Consider the following 23,969-nt stretch of genomic DNA (forward strand, 5'->3'; position numbering starts at 1 on the left):
CCTTTACTACACACTCACACACACACAGACGCCCTGTCCCCTCTTTGGCCCCCGAGGCCCTACACAGAACGATATGCGTCGGGTCCCCGCAGCTTGATTTCCTCTCCTCACACACACTCTGGCTCTGCGATAACCTCTGGTGGCCCTGTTAGGCATGAATGCTACCCTGTTGACAATAACCACAGTGGAGGGAGAGCGAGAGACCCAATCCCATATCTGCTAACTGCCCCTCACCCTCCAGGTGCTCAAGTAGCCCTGAAGAAATTGGCCAGATATAAGTAATATGGGAATATGCCGTATAGAAGGCGATAGCTGGTGAATAGCTGCAGCGACTCTGTAAAGATCTACACCAGCTGCTGGTGTACGTTTGGCCGAGCAGGCTGGGAGACGTACCGGAGGTAGATATCAGCTTCCTCCGGTGCTCATGTAGCAGCGTTGGGAGTATGCCAAACAAAGTCAGAGCTCGTAAATGTGTTGTTCCTGTTAAACGTGCACAAGTTTAATTGTGCAGATTTCTTTCTTTTCCTTTATCCAACGATTTGGAAAATGTCTCTAAAAGTTTTATTTCATCAATGCGTCTTTTTACTTAATTTACACACTCTTAAATATGTTTATTGCATTACAAAAACAAACCATAACCATCACCTTAAAGAGAAGAAACATTTGACTTGAATGTTTAATGAATAAAGCGTATCGGCCAATCAGGGTTCCCCTTTTTCGACTGTTTTTCCTTAATTTGCTCACAGTCAGAGTGTGTCGTAGTCAGCAGGTTCGTGAAGTCAGCAACCAGTGAGGTGGCTGATTCTTTGTGCTTGAGGAGCGTTGCGTTCTCCCAGGTTGTGACAGCGACACTTTTCTGTCATTTCTACAGTGACAAAAGAAATAAAATAAATCTGCATGTAAACAGATTTTCTCTGCATGTGAGCTGCGATGTCTGTTGGGCTTTGACACTGCGGATGTTGTTGGTGCGTTTCCAGAACATGCCACATGCAGTAATTGTGCACGAATTACACCCTGTGTTGTAGGTGGCTGTGATTTGTCAACGCAAATGAAAGAGGAGTAAAAGTGGCGTCACGCTGCACCCTGCAGGTGTAGGAACAAGAGAAGGAAAGGGTGCTCGTAAAAGAGAAACCACTCCATAGTGTGGCAGGTTGATGATCCCACAGAGCGAGAGAAAGACATCCATGTGTGAACGAGGGGCGATGAAAAGAGACTTCTTTCACAGTCAAGATGCTGCGTAGAGATGCTTCATGAGGAGTTATTAGAATGTATAGAATTTATTGAATCGGATAGAAATGGAAATGACAACTATCTCTTGCTCTTCATGGCCAGTTGACAGACGTGCCCCCCCCCCCCCCCCCTCCTTTCACAGTCTATCTGTGAGGAGTGATTGCAATGAGCCCAGACTGTGCTGAATTATGACAGATAAGGACAATCAATATGGGGGGGGGGAGAGAGAGAGAGAGAAGTGAATATTCAGAACACTTACAACCTTTGAAATTATCCATTATCAGTGTGTGTGTGTGTGTGTGTGTGTGTTTGTGTTTGTCCACATGTTCATCTGGTTGTTTGAGGAGTGTGTGTGTGTGTGTGTGTGTGTGTGTGTGTGTGTGTGTGTGTGTGTGTGTGTGTGTGTGTGTGTGTGTGTGTGTGTGTGTGTGTGTGTGTGTGTGTGTGTGTGTGTGTGTGTGTGTGTGTGTGTGTGTGTGTGTGTGTGATGAGGCCAAGGAGAAGTCATTTGTCATGGCATCTGATAGCGTAGCACCAAGCAGCGGGCTAAAGCTCCCTGAGCACAACCGAGAGAGGAGGGGGTGGGGCAGCGTTGATGATTGACAGCGATAGATAGCTGTCAGTCACTGAGAGCGAGGGGGATGGGGGGGGGGGGGGGGGGGGGGGGACAGCGTGCTCTATGGCGGAGCGGGCGAAGACATCGGTGACATTTAGTCCGAACCAAAAGCTTTGTCAGCCGGATGACGAGAAGTGAGAAAACAGAATACATGATATTCATATTGCTCTAATCAGTCTGTGTTGAAAAAATAGACACGATCAATCAAGCAGTTTAGAGGGTTGATATAGATAAATAATGATCATTTATTATAATACATCATGACTACGTGACCCTTAAAGTGATACTGATACCAGTACATTCATTTGATCCCCATCATGTTCAGTTGTTTTCTATCAGATGCAACAGGTGTTTACAGTAGTTACCTCACACTGCATGGGGCTGTAGCTGCTGTGGTAGAGGACCAATCACACGCCGCATTAGATCAAAGAACGCCTGCTGTGATTGGCTGCAAGCAAAACCTTACAAAAAGTATGATAAGACGCCATAAACAATATCATATCTAATTATGGCTCAGCCGTCATATATCCTGGTTTTCAACTATTTTAGATGGCATAAAATGTACATTTTTAATATTTTTGTGATCTTATAAAAATCTTGTATACCCGTTGTGTTCTGCCTGATGCCAATAGATACAACATATATGTTTTGATTCTGGTAATATTTTAAGTTTTCTTTTTGTCATCAAATCCAACAAAAAGACGGCGGTGATGTGACATGTGCTGTCTGTGTGGTCAGCCTGATATATCTTGTTAATCTGTGTCATAAAGCTCCTTTATTGTTGTTTTTAAAGTATTGAGACAGACCAACCCGCTGCAATAACAACAACAACATAGAATATTTACTTGTGATTTAACTGCAGTCAGTTCTGTCTCCTACCACCAAAAAAACAAAAACATCCCTTAAAGACAGCAGGTCTTCTCTCAGTATCGGTGTCTGTGTGACGTGATCAGCTCATCAAGCTGCAACAGAAGACGCAGAAAGAATAAATCATGACACTGAGGTCAAAAACACTGAAGCGCATGTCAAGACCAACATCGACCCTGAAACAAAACCCAGCTCGAGAGCCTCCCTCCCTCCCTCGTACGGCTCTCACGTTCTCTCCCTCTCTCTTCTCTCTCTCTCTCTCTCTTTTCTCTCTCTCCTCTCTCTTGCCCTCTCTCATTTCTCTCTCTCTCTCTCTCTCTCTCTCTCTCTCTCTCTCTCTCTCTCTCTCTCTCTCTCTCTCTCCCCCTCCCCCTCTCCCTCCCTCCCTCCCTATTGAGCAGCAGAGTTGTCGCTCTCTTTCACGGCCTCCACTGAACAATGTGAGCACACTTTACTCCTCTGAATACGTGTTAGAAACCCAATCAGGCCCTCTTATTCCCCCATATTCTTTCTCTTTCTTTTATCTCTTTTCTTTTATCTCTTTTCTTTTATCTCCCTTTCTGCCAGGGGGACGAAGTGAGGTAGGAACTTTAAACAGGCTCGTTGTAAAGGCAAACTCCTCTCTGTTCTCCCTTTTCTTTTCTCCCGCCGTCGGTTCTTTCTTCCTGCCTTGTCTCTGCGAGCACAAACACATACTTCTCCATCAATAGAACGGGTACAAAAGGAGGTGAGAGTGAAACCCCCCCCCCCCCCACCCCACCCCCAACAAAAGACGTCATAATTGATTGTAAATTGAGAAACTTCTCTCCGTTAAACCACCTTTTTATTCTCCTTTTCTCTCCTTTTGTTCTTTTGTCACCAGTTAGAAACGAATACTGATTCACTTCATTCTCAGCTGTGTCCAAAATCACTTTCCACATAATAAACACTCCGTAGTGATCAGTAACGCGTATGTAATATATAATTATACTTGACACAAGAAGTTCACCTCATAGTTCTACGTGGGACCACCTGTTGATAGCTCCGTGCTTAATTAATGGACTAATATCCAAATCGTAGGAGGTTGATCTGGTAAAATCAATATCGCAATACCAGCCAAATTATATAAGAACACAGTCACAAGACAGTAGATATTCACTATATGATAACAAGATTAACAACATTAAGCCACTTCAAGTGACTAATATTTATGTATTGTGTTATAAAATAATGATAATCTAATAAGAACATGGGGCACACAGTCAATATCTTTTGTAGAAGTTGTAGAAGAAGAGTTGAAGTTGCTCACTTAGAGACGGTAGTCGTAGAAGAAGCTCACAGATCTACTGGATGAAAGCAAATCAGGGACTTAATGAAAGAAATCATACGCACTCAATCATTTTTCTAGATAGATAAAAGGAAGGAAAATGTGGACAAGAGCTGAATAGGAGTCAGCAAGGCTCTTCAAAACGATCCCCGGGGTAAATAACGGTTAAAGACACTCGGAGGAGGGTTTGGAAGAGAGACTGATAGACCTGCGAAGATCTACGGAGGCAGTGAAACAAACGAGCGCCGCAACAGGTCTGAATTAGATCAACACTATCAAGCAGCCCAGATACAAGCTGTGATACCTGGGACAGAGTGTGTGTGTGTGTGTGTGTGTGTGTGTGTGTGTGTGTGTGTGTGTGTGTGTGTGTGTGTGTGTGTGTGTGTGTGTGTGTGTGTGTGTGTGTGTGTGTGTGTGTGTGTGTGTGTGTGTGTGTGTGTGTGTGTGTGTGTGTGTGTGTGTGTGTGTTGTTAATCTATTTATTTACCTGTCATTGGCTGCGATAATGGTTTTCATCCCCTCTCTCTCTGTCTCAGTCTATCTGGTGATGGGGGATTGGGGTTTTCGTGTGTCGCTTGATAATCAAACCTGTATTTTCTCATCAGACTCTAATCAGACCAATTACACGCGTGACGGAGAGCGTGGGCAGGTTGATGTAGGGAAGCGATAAGGGGACACACACACACACACACTTTGGGATTAAGCGCTCTGTCTTGGGGTATCTGTGTCTCTTATCGGGGACAACCATCCCTGACATGACCTGTCAGCAGTCATGCCAAAGGTGTCTCTCACTCACAAACACACAGGCACACATGGATCATGCATGCAATGCACCAAATACAACCCAGGTTTGAATAAAGAAACCATACTCCGTCCATTTTTCAAACCAGTTTGAATCTGTAATTGAAAGTTTGTCTTTTTTTTTCAGGCATATGACGGCTTTGCGAGCCTCGGCATCTCCCGTCTCCTGGAGCCGTCGGACATGGTGCTGCTGGCTATTCCCGACAAGCTGACGGTGATGACCTACCTGTACCAGATCCGGGCCCACTTCTCCGGTGAGGAGCTCAACGTGGTGCAGATCGAGGCCAACAGCAGCCGCAGCACCTACAAGGTGGGCGACTTCGAAACAGACACGAACGCCTCCATCGGCCAGGACAAGTTCTACGCCGAGCTCAACGACGTGCAGCACCGCCAGGTGAACTCTGAGGCCGACGAATCCGCCGGCGGGGTCAACGCCGAATCTAACGGCACCGAAGCCGCCGAGGACGGGGCGGCGGAGCCGGGTCGGAAGGCCGGAGAAGTGGGAGCGGTCAGCTCGGCGGCGGCGGGGCCTTCGCAGTCCTCCCCTCCTGTCCCATCGCCACGCACGCCGTTACCCGCCACGACGACGGACTCGACCCACAAGACGCCGACGTCGAGCTCCGAGGACCGGGCGAATCTTCACAAAGCCAACACTCTGGACCTCAGCGAGCTGCCGCAGAGAGTGGAGAGAGAGATGGAGAAGGAGAGGCAGCGGAAGGATGAGGTGGGAGAGGAACGAAGGGAGGGAAGTACAGACCCGGGGTCCCCCACCAGGAGCGGGGCCTCACCGCCCCACCAGAAACTGGGCTTCTCCTACAACAGGGATGCAGACCTCATCAAGAAGAAGAGGGCCAGCCTGCGTCACTCGGAGTCTGAGCCCGCCTCAGAAACCAGCTCCCCTCCAGTCAACCACACAGCCACGCCTCCCAAACAGGTAAACACCCAGAGAAGGAACTCACTGAACATTTAAATACAACAAGAGGAGAGTGAAGAAAGAATGTATTTGTTTATTTCCCTTTGTACTTTGGTTTTGTAAGAGCTAACATCACTTTTTTTTTTACATGCTTTCCATTTTATTTCTTATTTCTTTTTGAAATAATTTGATTAATCCCTCTGTTTTAATACAAGAGAAGCAAAGATGTAGAAACGGGAATATTTGTGAATATAGTTACACCCGTCCTTCAAGGGTCAGTAAGCGATAGATTAAACTATCTCACAGCTAATTATACATCCTGAACCTCAAACAACCTCTGGATCCTTCTGTGTGACGTACACTAATTCACGTCTCGCTACTTAAGTCGGGTATTAACATTCTGACGGCGTCTACCTGCACCGGCCCTCTAAATGGATCCTTCATGTTTTGTTTTTTTCATTGAAACTTCCACTGCTGCATCCGTCATAAGACAGAGAGAATCGGTGAACACTCATTTCCTCCCAGGCGCTTTTCGCTAAGCTTCAAAATCCCGACCTCGTCGATGCCGTTGCAGAGATGACCGAAAAAATTCTCCCGTTTCTGCATTAGATGTTTGTCGTCGCCTGTCTCGTTGTGCCGAGAGCCAGACGCGTGGCAGGCCGGGGCCCCTTTAACACGTGGCGACTACAGAAGGAGAAACCCCCTGCTTTTGACATTTCATTATATTTTTCATTATATTTCTCATCCCTTCAGTTGATGGCAGTTGGTGCCGCGACCGCTCAGGCGTGGCGACGCTTTGCGCGGAGCACACCTCATCTCAGTCACACACACACACACACACACACACGTTGAATACATTGCCATTGCCGCCTGTGTCGGTTAACCCCAGATTACCGCTTCCTGTTTACAAGTCGAAAGGTCACGGGGGGGGGGTTTATGACAGTTATGACACCCCGTTTTGATCTGCTGTTATCAAGTTAGCGGGATGCTTCCTCGCCTGCGCCCGGGCCAGATTTGACTTGTTGAAAGGATAAACACTGTGTTGTAACGCTGCTCCGTCTGAACCAGATGTAGACGCTCCGCTCGCCCTCTTCGCTCCCCCGTTATTATACAGCCGGGATTACCTGGCAGATAAAATTCTAAGCCAGGTGTGTTTTTGCTTTCTTGTCAAAGCCGTCATGCTCTCCACACCACTGGACCCAGTCAGGAGCTGTAGGCTGGCCCCATAAAGTCCTGTTCATCATGGGGGACGTGTACCCGACTCCTACATTTAGATCCACTTGTCTTTTCTACCCCCACCTGCTCACGGTACAAACAGGAAATAAGAAAACATGCTACTCTAGGTCAAACATTGATCATTTATGTCACTTATTGACTAAATTACACAAGTTCGTACATTTCTTTAAGAATCATAGATGAATGGAAACCAGTCCAGACATATATTATTAATATAGAACCAGTAACTTGGTATTTTTTCTCACACACCTGTAGTTAATGTGGTATTTTGTCTTTCAAAGGAGCCGACACCTGCCCCTGTATCAAGCCCCCCTGCTGAGAAGGTGAGTACACATTTTAAGTGATGTATAAATGACACAAAAATGCTAAAAACACTGCCAGTGTATTATGTGTAGGGCTTTTATTGTGAAAGGTAAGAACAGCAGGAGTGGATCTGGGAGTAATAAAAGTCTTGGTTTGGACTACGTTCAGCGTTTCATAGATATAAGTGCAACTTAACTTGTGATTGGTGACTAAAGTATGCTGCTCTTTTGCCGCATAATATTTCATGTTCTGTGTGAAAGTATTCATGACAAAAACAGCACAAAAATACATTAACGTGCAAATTAATCGCACAAAAACAAGACCCCGGTGGGTAAAGATGAATTAGAAATACTCATATTCCCATATTTGAAGAGTCAAATAATATGTGAGAGTCTCCCATTACTCTATTCTCACAAAAGAACGCCGTGTTATAAGAGCTCTGTGTGTTTTGTTGCACACAGAAGGTGCTGTCTCGTCAGGAGGAGCTGAAGGAGAGAGCCCGCCTCCTCCTGGAACAGGCCCGCAGAGATGCTGCGATGAAGGCCGGCAACAAGAGCGTCCCCAACTCAGCCGCCACGGCACCAAACAGGGCCACGGGCGTCTGTGATGTAAGTCGTGTGTGTGTGTGTGTGTGTGTGTGTGTGTGTGTGACTGAAAACCGTTGCCAATCCTTACTCTGATACTTCCTCTCATTTACTACTTTACTTCTTTACAGGGCTTGTATAAAGGCAGTAAAGTAGTCCATTAATATGAGTTTACAGATAATTACAATCCCTCCTCATCATACTGGAGGTTGGTTTATGGCTTTAAAATGAAATGTGAGGTTTCCAATCCGAGCCACCCAGGAGGCTGGTCTGCCTCCTCGGTGGCCAGCAGAAGATCTCACATTTCATTTTATATATAGGTTTGTTTTGTTATTAGTAGTGTGATTCGGTTTGGAACTGTTTTTATGCTTCTTGGATAATAAATCTATTTGATTTTTACTTAAACCTGCTGTTGTGTTTTGGAGGCGATTGAGAGCACATGGCTGCAGGAAGTGTCCAAAAGTTATGGCCATAACACTCATCATACTGGAGGTTGGTTTATGGCTTTTTGCCGGTTACACCTACAGTCCGTGTTCATATGTGGCTTCACTCGTAGTCTTTTTGATTCCTCACAGGCCTCCGTACATACTCTGAGTATAAAGGAAGCTTAAGTGAAGGCCGTCCTGAGTTTGAGTTGTCTGCCTCTTTGCTCCGTGTGCACTGCGGTGCCGTGCAGCGTCGCCTCAGTGTGCAGCAGGAGCAGCAGCAGCAGCAGCTAATAGAGTGACCAGCAGCCTCTTCAGCTACCCTCCTTGTCACTTCCACGGCTCGCTATTCGCTGCTCGCTACACTTGCAATGCGCTGGAAAAGCCCCGTCTCATCCTCTGGCAGTCCACTTTGTTGAACACTTTAGAAGGAGTCGAGACTGTTTCTTTCCTTATTAACTTCCTGCTCAGACTCTCTTATGGGTGCTGAACGTCACAACCTGAACATGTCGGTAAGAAATATGGATGGACTCCCTTCTTCTCTCTTTAAACATTTCTCTCTCTTTCAGTTTTAGTCGTCTTGACTCTGCACCATTTTTTACGACATCCCGACTAAATTTGCTGCCCCCTCAATTTCCCCCGAACACTGAGTAAATGTTGAACACACACACACACACACACACACACCTGTCAGCAAAAGTACATTCACGGTAAGAAAAAAGGGTGCCCGGGAATTGCTGTTCCGAAGCAAACTAGACTAGAGAAGACATGAGTGAAATTGCAGCTCTGAACCGAGCACGGTCCACTGAACATAATATACTGGGAGTAGGAGGAGGGGGAGGGGGGGGGGGGCACACAGATGGACCAGGACTTACCCTGGGAAAGCACTGTTGTCAAGTCCTCGGTGACGTTTCCGAATGTTCCAGAGAAAGGGACGGGGGTCTTGTGAGAATTGTGACGACAACGAATTTGAGGGTGAAAATGAAATAAATACTCTTTGGTAATGAAATATCTGAAAGGCAGCAGCCGCATTCTGCTGCCTGAATCCTGAAAGAGATATATGCCCTTGAATTAGATGCTTTTTACTGTGTGTGTGTGTGTGTGTGTGTGTGTGTGTGTGTGTGTGTGTGTGTGTGTGTGTGTGTGTGTGTGTGTGTGTGTGTGTGTGTGTGTGTGTGTGTGTGTGTGTGTGTGTGTGTGCTTGCGTACGTGTGTGTGTGTGTGCTTGCGTACATGAGTGTGTTGTTTGTGTGCGTTGGTGTCCGGCCGCGGGAATAACCGTTTCCACATAATCTTCGAGGAAAATAAATGAGGAACCTCGAAGGACTGGTGGTGTTAAAACGTCTTCAGAGAAAGAAGGCAAATTAAAAGAGTATTTCAAAGCTGCAGTTATATTTCCTTGGCGACAAAAAAAAAAAAAGAAAGGTCCTCTTCTGTCCCTTGTTGTGCGGCAAGATGGCCGACTTCACTTAGATTAGCTCCTTAAAGTATCCAGACAAACCCGTCGCTCCCCCCCTCTCTCCTCCTGATTTCCTTACTCATTTCCAAGGACAATTGGTTAACAACCCCCCCCCCCCCCCACCACCCACACACACACACACACACACACACACACATAAAGGAAGGGGGCGAGAGGAAGATATTGAATTGTTTACACTTTTTTTAATAGAAAACATTGATCAAAGGAATACGACTGGCCTTGAGGCCAATGTGCTGATAATTGTTAGTGATTCAGATTAGATTACTTGATGTCTTGTTTTGATTAGCCTGTGTGTGTGTGTGTGTCTGTGTGTGTGTGTGTGTGTGTGTGTGTGTGTGCGTGTGTGTGTGTGTGTGTCCGTGTTATCAGCTGTAGAGGCCCAAGCCTTTCCCATTTAACTCTCCATCCGTCTAAGTAGGTGCTTTGCGGTTTAGCATGCATAAGGTATAATTTAATTCAATTAAAGCAGGCATCATTCTTCCAGGGAAGTGGCTAATGTGGGGCCAACAGAATGATTTGGGCGTAAGGGAGAGGAGGGGCTGCATTGTGTAGCATTTAAAGCACAAATGACAAATCGGTTAGTCTGAGATCTGTTAACTAAACTCTTATTAAAACATGTAGAAGTTTTCATTTTTATCTGACAGAACAAACATCGAAAGATCACCACGTCATACAGTTAGATGTCCATTCTACTCCTGTTCTATTTCTACATTTCTTTATAAGAAGTAATTCTGTCACCAAGTGGACAATAAACCCTCTCTCCCATCATGCACCTGTGCAAACAGCTCCCTCACACCTTCCTCCATAGCTTTGATCTCGTAATGTAAACCTCTGATTTATCCTTGTTCTTCATTTCCAAACCTGAGGAAATAATTACACTTAACAGTTGTGTTTCAACTTTGAAAACGATCAAAGAAAGGTTCAATATATTCAGATTACAGAGAAGTGTTAGGATGATAATTCTACTGTTATCTCCTGTGACATCTTTACATTTACAGGAAAAACATCACGTCTTTATTTTAATATTGATGATCTATCGTTAAATGTGATCAATTTAAAAGAACAACTGGTGACAGTTGTAGGTCTCTACAATGTATTATGCATGAATAAAAACACATGAACAGCTAAACAGTCTGACAGCAATATGACTGTAGCGCGTGTGTGTGTGTGTGTGTGTGTGTGTGCGCGTGTGTGTGTGTGGAGCCCTGTTCTCTTGACCTATGCTCTCCCTCCTGCCATCCCTAATTGTAGCCCACAGTGACTGGTTCTTTCATCTAAGGTCACAGGTTCAGTTTTCTCTCTTCCTCTCCCTCCCAGTCTTCTCACTCACTTTCTCTTTTTGTCTCCATCTCTTTTTTTTTCAAACCATATTTTCTTTCTTTTCCTCCGTGTCCTTTGTGTTTCTGTGTGTTTCTCTCTCGTCCTCCTGTTCTCTCCATCTTGTCTCGCTGTCCCTCCTTCTCTCTGTGGTCTTTTTAATGGACGAGCAGTGCTACTAATAGTTCCTCTTCCTCATCGGTGGCCTTCACGACATATGAGTTGTCACAGTGCAGATGCTCACACAGCAGCCAGACGGGTCAATAATCAGTAAATATCCAGACTTTATTGCAAACAACCCAATTTTTGTTTGTCTTTCTTTTGCTCTTTTAGTCTTTCCCTCTGTTATTATTTTAAAAGAAGAAGCCTGCTTGTGTGCTTGTGTGCTTGTGTGTGTGTGTGTGTGTGTGTGTGTGTGTGTGTGTGTGTGTGTGTGTGTGTGTGTGTGTGTGTGTGTGTGTGTGTGTGTGTGTGTGTGTGTGTGTGTGTGTGTGTGTGTGTGTGTGTGTGTGTGTGTGTGTGTGTGTGTGTGTATTCGCTTCAGGTCTTCTCATCCATTAGCAGATGAGAACAGTAATTTCACACCGGCCTGGCCAGGCTAATTATCAGGATCCACACTAGGTTTTGGGAAGAAGTGTGTGTTTGTGTGCAAGTGTTGTTGCTCCCTTGTGTGTATACGTGTGTGTGTAAAAAAACAAATGTGTGTGTGCAGTTATATAGCACCTGTGCACATTGGTTTGAGAGTGTGCGTCGGAGAGTGTGCACGCACATGCCTCGGTGTTTTCCAGGTAGGAGAGTTCCCTCTGCTCACTGACTCGTTGTGATTCCTATAATTGGGTCTCGTTTGATTTTTGCCGACCGCCTCCTTCTCCCCCCCCTCCCCCTCTCTCTCTCCTCCTCTTTAGAAGTGGAGGAGACTCCTGGGTCTCTGCTGTTGTGACCTGTGGGTGTTGTCATCTGCTGTCCGTCGCTCTGATCCAGACTTGACTGCATTCGTGTCCTCGTTTCACTTTCTTTCATTCGAGTCACAAAACAAAGCACTCCTCGGCTGAACCTCGGCAAGGTTCCCCAAAAATGAGAAGCACCTTTAGTGGCGTCTTTATTGTGAGTGACTCTGTGTGTATTATAAGAGATATATGTCACACTGTTAACAGGCTACTTGTTACCTCGTTGTTGGCCCCAAACACAAGTGGGAAAGTGAACTTATCCCAACAGAGGAAACAGGAGTTTAATGTGAGTGTTGAGAGTTTGACATACATGTGAGAGTGGCATGTTCCCATTATTATAACTATATTTCATAATCCAAAAGCTGCAACTGAGAAGGCAACAAATAAAGAACGCTGTGAGTGTACCTGCTCCAAAACACCTAATCTAAAATACATGCATCTCATCAGAATCAGAAACGGTACGTTTGCACATACGAGGAATTTGACTTGATTGTTGCAAACAAATCAACACAGTGCAATAGTACGAGACGCCATTTAAGAAATAAACATGTGAAAATGTACAATAGAATAAACAAACAAATTAAGAGTACTTTAAATGAAGTCTGTTATTGAAATTTAATTAATTTCACATTTGATCATCTTTCTTTACAGAATACAAATATTCTTAGTGTAGATTTTTTGTGTTTGTATTAAAAGAAGAAGATTTAATTCATATTAGAGAAATGCACCAGTGAAGGAGCATTTCAAACATGTCTATTTTGAAGATGCAAATATGGCCTCCTATTTAGTCCACACTTTGTCCTTTTCTCCTCCTCCTCCTCCTCCCCCTCTCCTCCTCCTCCTGTCCGCTCTCCTTTTCAACTTTCCCTCTGCAGTAACAGTTTTTCTGCAGGTCTCATTTTAATGTGGCTGCCGTCCCTTTCTTCTGCCAGCTCTCCCTTTTTTCTCTTCCTCCTCTTTCTCTTTTCTCCTGCTCTCTCTCTTCTTTTTGAAGAATCAGCGCCTAATGAAACTAAATAGTTTGGTGGGCAGTTTCTTTGGTGTGTGTGTGTGTGTGTTGGAGTGTGTGGGTATGTGTCGTGGCTGAATTGGCTGGAGTGGAGATCAAAGGCAGTCTCTAAATTGTGTGTGTGTGTGTGTGTGTGTGTGTGTGTGTGTGTGTGTGTGTGTGTGTGTGTGTGTGTGTGTGTGTGTGTGTGTGTGTGTGTGTGTGTGTGTGTGTGTGTGTGTGTGTGTGTGTGTGTGTGTGTGTGTGTGTGTGTTAACGAGCAAGAGAAAGACAGCTCTCTCAATTGCATCACAAGATCTGATCAAGCCATCAGAGAGGAAAGTTGTAACACACACACACACACACACACAGCTCTTATGAACACATGTACCTCTCTCTCTTTCTCTCTGCTCTCTTTGTCCACTTATCAGAGTCCTCGTGATCACGTTTGACAAAGCAGAAGTGTCAAATGTTGTCCACGTCCTCGCTGTAGCCCCGGTCTCTCTCTCCTTCTGTCTCGTTTTATTTGTAAAACAATCCCAGAGCTAATTTAATTTAAAGTGTGTGACTCAAATAGTCCCAAAACTTCACTCAGAAGGTCGGAAACAAAATGTCTGTTTCCACTGCATCTGAAGAAATGTGAACATTAGGAAAGTTACAGATCAATGAGACACTTTAATACTTTATTTAATGCATATTGAAGAAATAAGCACATTACGGTTAGCTTCTCTTGTTTGCTCATTTTCTATCTCTTTACTGTTCAAGATATCAGCTGTAAAACTGTCACTTAAACGTTAACGTCATTAAAATAATTTTAAAACCAACTCCCGTGGACAGTTGTGACCTCAAGGACCTCCATGCAGTCTGAATGGATGCTGTCAGTAGGAGCGGTCTTGAGGTTTGTGATGAAGATGAGATGAAGATGAAGTTTCCTGGAAAACAAAAGGGGCCAAGTTCAAACATAGACTTTATATAAGCAGTCATCCTGCTTTATGGTCTGTTTGACTCTAAATGCACCATAATGTACTAAATGAACATCATGCTGTATTGAAGAAGACTTGAAACTAGAGATTGAGACCATAAACTCATGTTTACAATGTTTACTGAGGTAATAAATCAAGAGAGAAGTAGAGTCATTTTCTCATAGACTTCTATGCAACCAGAGGAGTCGCCCCCTGGTGGACACTAGAGAGAATGCAGGTTTACACACTTTCTTCTGAACTTATTTCAGAGTGAAGACTGTTGTGCAGTTACAAGTTACCTGTGGGTTTTTTTTCTGTCACCCGCCGTCACAAAGTTCAGCTCATGTTCTCCGTCTCTCTCTCTTTCTGTCTCTCACTCTCTTTCTCTCCGTCTCTCTCTCTCTCCAGTAATTATCCTGTCTCTCTTTTAAAGGGCAAAACCTTCCCATCTGTCTGAGTGACGAGCTCCTCTGACTTTTTTCTGTGTGTTTTGTGTTTAGTCGTCTCGATGCTCCACTCTACCTGTTCTACCTGTCCTACATTACAAGTGTACCCTTGTCCCACACACACACACACACACACACACACACACACACACAGTGCTGAGGACACCACAGTTACACAGAACCTCAGATGTCAAACACAAACAAAAGTATTTGCTCAAGAAATGTCAGCTTGATTTTGCAGACACACACCTTTTTGTTTCTGTTCATTTGTGACGCACGCTGCACTTCAATATTTGTTCAAACAATATTCTCTATGAAAGTGTGTGTGTGTGTGTGTGTGTGTGTGTGTGTGTGTGTGTGTGTGTGTGTGTGTGTGTGTGTGTGTGTGTGTGTGTGTGTGTGTGTGTGTGTGTGTGTGTGTGTGTGTGTGTGTGTGTGTGTGTGTGTGTGTGTGTGTGTGTGTGTGTGTGTGCTGTGCTTTTTGCATGCAGTGGTGTCAAAATATTATTTATCTTTTTTATTTGCATAAGTACATATGAACTAATGCCATGGCTATGAATGGCACATTTATTTGGGCCTTTATTAGAATACACACAGTCATACAACACAATGATACGATAAAACATCTTAATGAAAAGTACCTAAGTATTTATTTTTGAGATATTTCATTGAACACACACAAACACACACACGGGTACACAACCTGCACTTCCACACCACTTCCATGCTGACATCTCTCAGATTTATATTTATGTGCATACGTATAACACACACACACACACACACACACAGACCCCTATCATGGGCACGCACCCGTCGAATCATAATTAGGCCGTGTCCTGGTTCTTTGATAGCCGTGTACAGTGGCTCTTCTTTAATTCTTTATCAAATGCATTGATCGCTGTGGGCCTCGCACGCCCATTGATCCATGCACTCCGTCTGGAGCCAGCCGATAAGCTCCCCCTCCTCTCTCTCTCTCTCTCTTTCTCTCTCTGTCGCTCTCTCTCTCTCCCCCTCTCTCTGTCTCTCTGTCGCTCTCTCTCTCTCCCCCTCTCTCTGTCTCTCTCTCACCCCTTTCTGTCTCTCTCCCTCTTTCTCTCCCCCTTCTCTCTCTCTCTGTCTCTCCCTCCCTCGCTCTCCCCCTCTGTTGCTACATCATACTACTCCGTTTTTAAATGAAAACGGAGTTTTAAAACTAAAACGATCTCCGTTCGAGCGTTTCAGCACCGTTTTCGAATTGATCTCCAGACTAACACGCCTGAAAACGAATATCACGTGACTCTTCACGTACACTGGGCATGCGGGTGTCGATGTAAATAGGAAGTAGATTGGTTGCTTAGTTAAAAAAAATACGACAGAGTAATAAAGTAGTCTTTAATAATGAAAGGTCGTGTTTGATACTTAAGATCTTCTCTAAAATCTTCCTCTATGAACTCAAACAGACAGTTCGTGGAAAGTTTTAGAAGTTTTATTTTTCAGACTTAGTTACAGAGCTGCAGGTCTGTTCTATCTCTCTCTCACACACATCAAATTCACTTTAAAATCAACACTTACACATAAAGGTTTACTAGATTATGGGTCCATCAATGTGGTTAACACACGTCGCTCACTCGTTCCCTCGGTTTTGTTGTTGTCTGTTCTCACTCGTAGCTCTGCTGGTGGCTTAACTATCTGTCCTAATGGAGAGCAATTACTGCTTTTGTTCCTTTACATTTTCTCTGCTTCCGGGTAAGGGTCACGTGATAGACTCAGGGAAGGAGACGTCGTTACTGCTAAGAACCAATCAAGTAGCGAACGCGGGTGTGGGCGTCATCGTTTCTAAACTTATCCGTTTTTGCCCGTCCACACGAATACGCAACCCCGGAGTTTTCAAACTTATCCATCCTCGGGAGCGTTTTCAAACTCCTCCGTTTACAGTGCTCGAAAACACCGGCATAGTGTGGACGCTCAGTGTAAACGTAGCAAAACATATGCGTTTCCAAATGAAGACGGACTAGTGTGGACATGGTCTCTGTCTCTCTCGCTCTGTTTCTAAAATGTACCACCTTGTGGTATAATTACAATACACAAATATTTGAGCCAATAGGAAGCTTCTGTAGTGTTTCTTTTCAAACAGAAGACCACATTTCCCATAATCCCCGTTGCTTCCTGACACAAATATTATGTTGCTGTTTGTTAATCTCTTCCACTGTCAATCATCTTTCTAGACCTTTTTACAATAATTACTACATCAACAAGGATAATGTTTCATAAACAATGTTCAACTCAACTGTTGGCTTGTTTAAGATATAAATATTAATTATGAGGCCTCAACACCTGAATAACTGATAATCAGTGCAGTGTGATGAAAACCAGCCGTATGAAGCCCTCAACTGGAGCAACAGAGACCTTTAATTAGTCAAGAATGTCTAAATATATTGATAAGTCTCTGTGCTAACGGCTACGCTAACCAGGAAGCTAGTTTGGGATCTTTAGCTCAGTTCTCTCTCGTATCGATTGTCAGAAGGTAGACGTATGTTGGTATGGTTTTAGGAAAAGCCAATATATGTTTACATGTGTTCGTGTTTTAGATTAGTTGGGAATGTTAAGAAGATAATTATTTATTAATTCATGCACAAATACACATCAAGCACGTTGTGTAGCTGTTTGCTGTGTGTTTGTTGTTGTTGTGGACGGACGGCTTTCAATGAAGTTCTACCTGCAGCGTGTCCGGATCATCATTCTGGCATTTGAAACAATGTGTTTGAGTGTGTGATTACACAGCTATGTGATTGGTTGTGTGTGTGTGTGTGTGTGTGTGTGTGTGTGTGTGTGTGTGTGTGTGTGTGTGTGTGTGTGTGTGTGTGTGTGTGTGTGTGTGTGTGTGTGTGTGTGTGTGTGTGTGTGTGTGTGTGTGTGTGTGTGTGTGTGTGTGTGTGGACAAGATAGAGACCTAAAGCACCTCTTGACTGTGAATTAGCCTGTCATGACAAATGTCTGGAACTGCATGACTGGCTGCCAGACTGGCTGGCTATCTGGGAGGTTGGCAAACCCTTTTAGATAGTGTGTGTGTGTGGCATCACGCTTTGCCCACGCCAGGTCTCTGTACATGACCAGTGGTGCGTGCCCTCCCTCCCCTCTTTTTTTTTTTTTTTTTTTTTTTTTTCTCTCCTCGCCCAGAAAAGAGCAACCAAGGCGACAACCTGCTCAGAAAAGAGAGCTTCCAGAGCGGAGAAGGGGTCCTCACCCCGACGCCAGTGCCCACAGAGGAGCCCTCTGTCTCAGATTCGCACTCAACCGTTTAGCCTCTCTTCCCCCTGGAGGTTCCCAGCAGTCGATGGAAGACACAGAACACAATTGTTCTCGCTGTCTCCATTTAAAAAGGGAACGTCTCTTCCCTCTCTTGAGTCTCCATTCTTGAAGCAGCGCTGCCCACTGACCACCAGCTGACACGCTTTCTCTGCTGCTGGCTTTGATCATGCAGCGATGTGGCTGGCTGGGTTTGTGGCTTTTACATCCACTGTGTTGTTAGCGTCCTGTGCTGCCAAATAAAAAGGGCTGTGTGTTTATTATTCCTGTTGCATAGAATATCCGACGCCACCTTCCAGAATGGAAATAGTGAGCGTGGTTATCACGTATGTTTTAGCGTGACGCCCACTAGATGGCATTTCATCACCGCTTGGTCAGCAAGTCTCTCCGGTGGACCTGCAAAGTTCTGAGCTATCGTGTTCCTGCAGAACAAAGAGATGTAGTTGGGATGTCAGTGTTGGTAACAGTTGGTTTGACAAAGAGGTGGAATTTTAAACTCCCTGAACTGATGTATGGAAGTAAAGCTCCTGGGGATGCTGACTCTGCATTGTGTCCAGCTAGCTGTCTTGTTTGGTGAAAACCAAAACATTTGTTCCATCTCAAGTTGTCCTTTTCAGTTCCTACAGATGAATCTGTTGTGCCTTTTGTGATACATCTACAAAGGACACATATTCCAGTTTTAAAGCACACGAGTATACTTAACCACGGGAAGATTTGATCCCAGATCATGTCAAACATTGTTCTTTACACAACAACAAAGGCCTCTCGTCTCCCTCTCCCCGTCTCTCCCTCCAAACACATTCTCATGTTTTCTCATCAGCGGCTCTGTAGCTGACCGAGCTAGGCGCTAGTCACATGCATTTTTTCTATACAGCGCTAATCCTAGCCTCTGGATAGGCAAAGTCAATTTCCCATTTCCTGTCCCCAAAATGGCCGACAACAATAATGCAGTTGGATATTTTTGGAGTATGTTGGGGCCTGAGCCGTGTGTGTGTGTGTGTGTGTGTGTGTGTGTGTGTGTGTGTGTGTTTTTATATAAACATGCATACACACACACAGGCACACTTAAATTGGTAGTTGTATCCATATCTGTAAAGGCCAGATTGGATATCGGAACTAGTCCATAGCCAGGAGGCAATCAGTGACATTACTGGTTATCATATTACATTTATAACAGCAGGGAGGCACCTGCATAGACAACACAGTAAGACAGAAGGAAGTGAGGATGGAAAGACATAATGGAAGAAAACGACACAGGCAGTATAAAGAAGAAGGAAAGACTGAATTAATTTTGTAATGTCATGACAAATTGCCACAATCCAGCTGTATTATTGGAGGCATCTGACTCAGTGATTAGTACCCCACCCTGGTCAGCCATTAGAAACCTGAACCTACAAATGCAACTTTCTTCAAAGATGTATTTAGTGAGTTTTTTGTAGCATGTTTCTTGTCGTGAACTGCTTCCTGTCCTCTGGCTCTTTCCTCTCAATTTTAAAACATGTGATAGTTGAGATCCTGCTAAAGAAAACCATTCTTGAGCCGCTTGTTTCTACCAATCTACCAATTTGATAGAAAGTAGTTCATAGAAACAGTAAAACAAGGAGTGCCTGTCCTATGGTGTTCCACAGGGGTCAATCTTAGGTCCTCTATTGTTTCAACACATACTTAATTCCAACCGCTCCACTGATGATAATTTACTTTATTATTGGCTAAAACCAACGATATTGAACTATAAAGTGAGGAATCTCTGTCTGTTGTTCAGTATTAATGAATGTTGAATAAACTGTTCAGCACCAGGACTTCAGGGCTCTGCAGAGTCGAGCATGTTGTTGTTTGGAAGGCAGACGGCGGCTCTAGTAGTACTAGTATTATAAACCCTGGTCCTGTATTCTAGCCTTTTTATTGGATGTTATCGTTAATGTGAACAGGCTGTAATTGTTTTATTTGATCTGTCAGTCCCCTAAACCTAATAATGAGCCATGGAGCTCTCTTTGTGGATATAAAGCATGCTGCAGGTAATTTAGTTGTGATGCTTAAACCAACAAAGAAAGTTTAAGGAAAAGAACAACTCACATTTTACTTTCACATAATAATTCCCTCCTTTTTGTTACCTGGATTTGTGCTGAGTGACTGCAGGGGAAGAAGTTTTGTTGTGCTTTGACACTCAATACTTTTCTACAATCAGTATCAACTCGATCCTCTCCTCTCTCTTTATCTCTCTTCCTGTCTCCCTCTCTCTCTTTATCAGTCTCTCTCTAAGGTGTGTTCCCTTCTCCCTGTGGGCATCCCCTTGGGCTCTCACACACAGGCTCTCACACACACACACACACACACACACACACAAACACAGAGTGCATTAGGGTTGCTGTCATTTACAATACAGCCCCATTGTCCCGGCCTAACAATGGCTACAAACAAACAATTGACATGGAAATGGTGAGATGTAGCTCATTAGCGGGCGCTGCTTGTTTTGTTAATGGATAAATGGCGGCTTCAATGGGCCAGCCCTAAAACCTGCCTCAATATGGAGAAGCCTGATTAACAGGAAACCACAGGGAGGGAGAGCAGCGACAGAGAAATGCAGCTTCCATTCTCCCCTGGGTCATATGTGGTTGTGTATGTTTGGGAGGAGGGAGGGTGGGGGGTGAGTTTTTAGAGTGTGGAGGTGTGTGTGTGTGTGTTTAGGTTTACGAGTACAAGGTGGAGTTTGTGTGCCTCTTAACTTCTGTTGTTTTCGTCACAAAGCCTTAAATCTCACTCATAGCATACCTCTTTTTCGTGTCCCTTATTTGGCTGTAAATCAAATAATCAAAATTTCCTTGGACATGTGTGAATTTCAACCTGGTTACCGCTTGTTCTTGCGGCCTGTGCATGTGAGTGTGTGCTTGGTTTGCTCCCAGTTAAGTGTTTGTCAGTTGACATCATCAAGGTGTGTGTGTGTGTGTGTGTGTGTGTGTGTGTGTGTGTGTGTGTGTGTGTGTGTGTGTGTGTGTGTGTGTGTGTGTGTGTGTGTGTGTGTGTGTGTGTGTGTGTGTGTGTGTGTGTGTGTGTGTGTGTGGCCTGTGTTATCAGTAGGATCAGATTGGATCGGCCTGAAAATGGCATTTCTGCCATTACTGTGATGGTGACGGCTCAATACTGTATGTCTACTGCCAAGATGATGTTAGTGTGTGTGTGTGTCTATACACTCCTAACAACATAATGCACTAAGATGTGTTCAACCATGTTGATAGCAAAGCATCTTATTATGTATGTTGTGGTGGTTGAACATTTTATTATGTGTGTAAATGAAGTAAAGTGTCTTATCTATCGACAGTGTGCATTCATAAAGTAGTCATAATGGAATAATCACATTGAAACTGTATTATCATTGATAGAATGATATAAAGCTATATCTTAAGATATAAGTTATCATTAATTTAAGCTCATCAAATGTACAGCTTTGAATCAGGACCGTCAGTATTTGTATGAAATATGTTTAGAAATATAAAGTCGGCCGGCTTTAGGAGGCTACAGCTGTTATTTCAGTGTGTCAGATAAATATTTAGGTAAATGTAAGTATCAGATCAGACTCTGTATTGACAGATGCACGATATTAAAGGAATACTTAATCCAATAAAATGACCATTCGTATATCAAAACATCATCTTACAAACAACTCGTGCAGAATTCTCCAACTCTCATTTATCCTCACGACACAGACACGTGCATCTTTGCTGAAATCTTACTATTTAAAACACTTCTGGCTCGCATGGACAAGTAGCCACTATGAGGTTTATCTCACACTTCATCTCAGAATATGGATTTATTTCATCATGATTTCTTCTCTGGATGCCGTTCACCTGTACCTGAACAAGAGTAACTGTAACTCTTTTTTTATGTGTGTGTGTGTGTGTGTCTGTAGGAGCGTGACGCAGAGCGGCGACGACAGCTGAGAGAAAGAGCCAGGCAGCTGATCGCTGAGGCTCGATCCGGAGTCAAGATGTCGGACATGAGCCTGGACGCGTGCAGCACTGAGAGAGGCAAGGGCAGCAAAGCTAGTCCTGCTGGAGGTCAGCGCACACACGCACACACACACACACACACACACTCTTACATTTTATTTATCCTCATGAATATACTTCCTGAGTTTGAGGCCTCATATTAACACAAACACTTGCTAACAATCATAAATCTCACTAACACTCATTAAGGACAAAAGAAAAAGTCACACCAGCATGCTGTCGACACACACAAACACACTCCTTTCCATCCACACATGCTACACGACTCCCACATTTCCATTATGCTCTCTAAAGGGGTTCTGCCTAATCCTCTGAGAGAAAAACAAAAATGCCATTTTGACGACGGCCGCGGGTCTAAAAAATGCAGCACCCTCGTATTCAGAGCGGCAATTTACCCGGCGACTCCTCCCTCCTCTCGTTCGCCCGGTAATTGTTAATCAGCACAACACATTGTGCGGCCAAATTATGCTCCAAATACCAAACACTTCTAATAATGGCTTGCAGGGGTAGCGATGGCCGCCGCGTGCGCTTCCCACTGCTTTCCATTTCCTTGGAATTGGGGATATTATGATAATAACCGTTATTAGGACTCTCTCATTTGTTTCAGATTCCTCCACATTACACCCGTCTTAAGGTTGTTCAGCTCAGGTAGATCGGCCGCGCTGCATGCAAATGAGTGTAGAAGGTGATGAAGGGTGTGAGCAGTGTAACTGTGATCGAGGAGTGAAGAGTGCTCTTGATATGAAGAACGTTGAGACACGACCTCATAACAATAGTTTTTGTCATCGATTAATCTGATTTTCTCAATCAATGGTTTGGTCTGGAAATGTGAAAAGCTAAATATTACGTCCTAAATAGGCAGACAAAGGACGCTTGTTTTGTTTCTTCTTCTGCTGTGTTTACTGGCTGGTTACATACATGTGAAGCCTACAGCAACAACTTCTGACAAAAGTCTATTTGCTCCTAACAAGTTGATGAAATCACGGCTGATTCACACTTATTTTTTTGTCACTTTTCCAAAGTTTCAAATTAAATAGAAACACGGCTGATGTTAGAGTCCAAAATCCTGAATTTCTCACTTTACGCAAAAACAGAGAAAAGCAGAAAATCTTCACGATTTAGAGACTGGAACCAGAGGATGTTTGCTCAAAAGTTACTCAAAGGATTCATCGATCATCAAAATAATTCCTCTGTCGATCAACTAATTGATAAATCTCAGGTGACAGGGTTGGAGAGCGGCGGGTTCCTGAGACGAGCGAACAAATCTAAAACTTTTCAACACAACCAGAAGAGTGAGATCAGCGACAGAACCAACGGCAGCGGGGACAGAACGGAGTGCTGCACTTGATTTATTTGCTCCTTCAGCTTTTCTGAATTGGACTAATTGTTGATCTCATTAAAAATGGAGTTGGAGGAAAAGAACGGAACAAGAGACGAGGAGGAGAGAGAAAAGCTGTTGGCTGTGATACACAAGGCCTGCCGAGCAGAACGGCTAATCCTAGCCCCCACACTCTCTCTCTCTCTCTCTCTCTCCCTCCATCTCTCCCCTCAACACCATTCACGGCCCTTTAATGCAGCTCGGGCTGCCCCCTCCAAGTGAAACTTTCCAAACTCCATCACCATGGCCTCCCCATTAATTAGGCCCCAACCAGCCACGCAGGAGGAACGGCGCTTGCGAGCACGCTTCGCATCGCAGCAAGCAAATTAGAAAAAAAAACAGGAAATGCTGTTATTTTGATTCTCTGTCTCTCCTCTCTCTCTCTCTCTCTCTATCGCTCTCTCTCTTTGTTCTCGGCCTCTCTACCCACCAAGTAGTAAATAGCAGAGGAGGGAGCTCCCAATGTCGGACGCTGTTTGCTGATTGTTTTGTTTTAATCCATGGTGGGTTATCCATGCAGCTAGAGCTGCTCAGGTCTCCATTTGAGTTTCTTCTAGCATGGGTTTTCTTTTGTTCCTAATGTGGAGACGCTGTTGTTTCTACCGAGCCCCTCAGGAGACTAAATGGAATATGTGCTTTCATGTTTTTTGTGGTGTTTTGGTTTGTTTTTTGTTCGGCCTCTTTTATCCCGAAACAAGAAAAAGCAACAGATCTCTGAATGAGGGGAATTAAACAGAGGGTCTCGCTTTCACTTTGTGTGTCAGATATTTGCTTGTTTCTCGAGTTTAGTCTGCTGCCTTTTTTATACCACGAGTTTGATTATATATTAGATGTATTAGTTAGATGTAGACACTCCTGCACAGACACACTTCAGTACC

General features: G+C 44.2%; 1 protein-coding gene across 9 annotated transcripts in view; it reads left to right on the plus strand.

The window, feature by feature from the left end:
- The window catches only part of ehbp1 (EH domain binding protein 1), a 133,322-nt gene that overhangs the window by 64,117 nt on the left and 45,236 nt on the right, over positions 1-23,969 (plus strand). For 6 of the 9 annotated variants that reach the window (XM_076104148.1, XM_076104149.1, XM_076104150.1 and 3 more), the window contains exons 13-17: positions 4,948-5,754; positions 6,907-7,041; positions 7,251-7,292; positions 7,734-7,880; positions 21,614-21,761. In XM_076104148.1, the coding sequence (XP_075960263.1) occupies positions 4,948-5,754; positions 6,907-7,041; positions 7,251-7,292; positions 7,734-7,880; positions 21,614-21,761 (1,279 nt within the window). The remainder of the gene's footprint in view (positions 1-4,947; positions 5,755-6,906; positions 7,042-7,250; positions 7,293-7,733; positions 7,881-21,613; positions 21,762-23,969) is intronic. The other 3 variants (XM_076104157.1, XM_076104154.1, XM_076104156.1) reach the window with 1 other exon arrangement.

This window comes from Anarhichas minor, unplaced genomic scaffold, assembly GCF_050575085.1.
Source record: "Anarhichas minor isolate MPS153535 unplaced genomic scaffold, ASM5057508v1 ptg000029l, whole genome shotgun sequence".
NCBI lineage: Eukaryota > Metazoa > Chordata > Actinopteri > Perciformes > Anarhichadidae > Anarhichas > Anarhichas minor.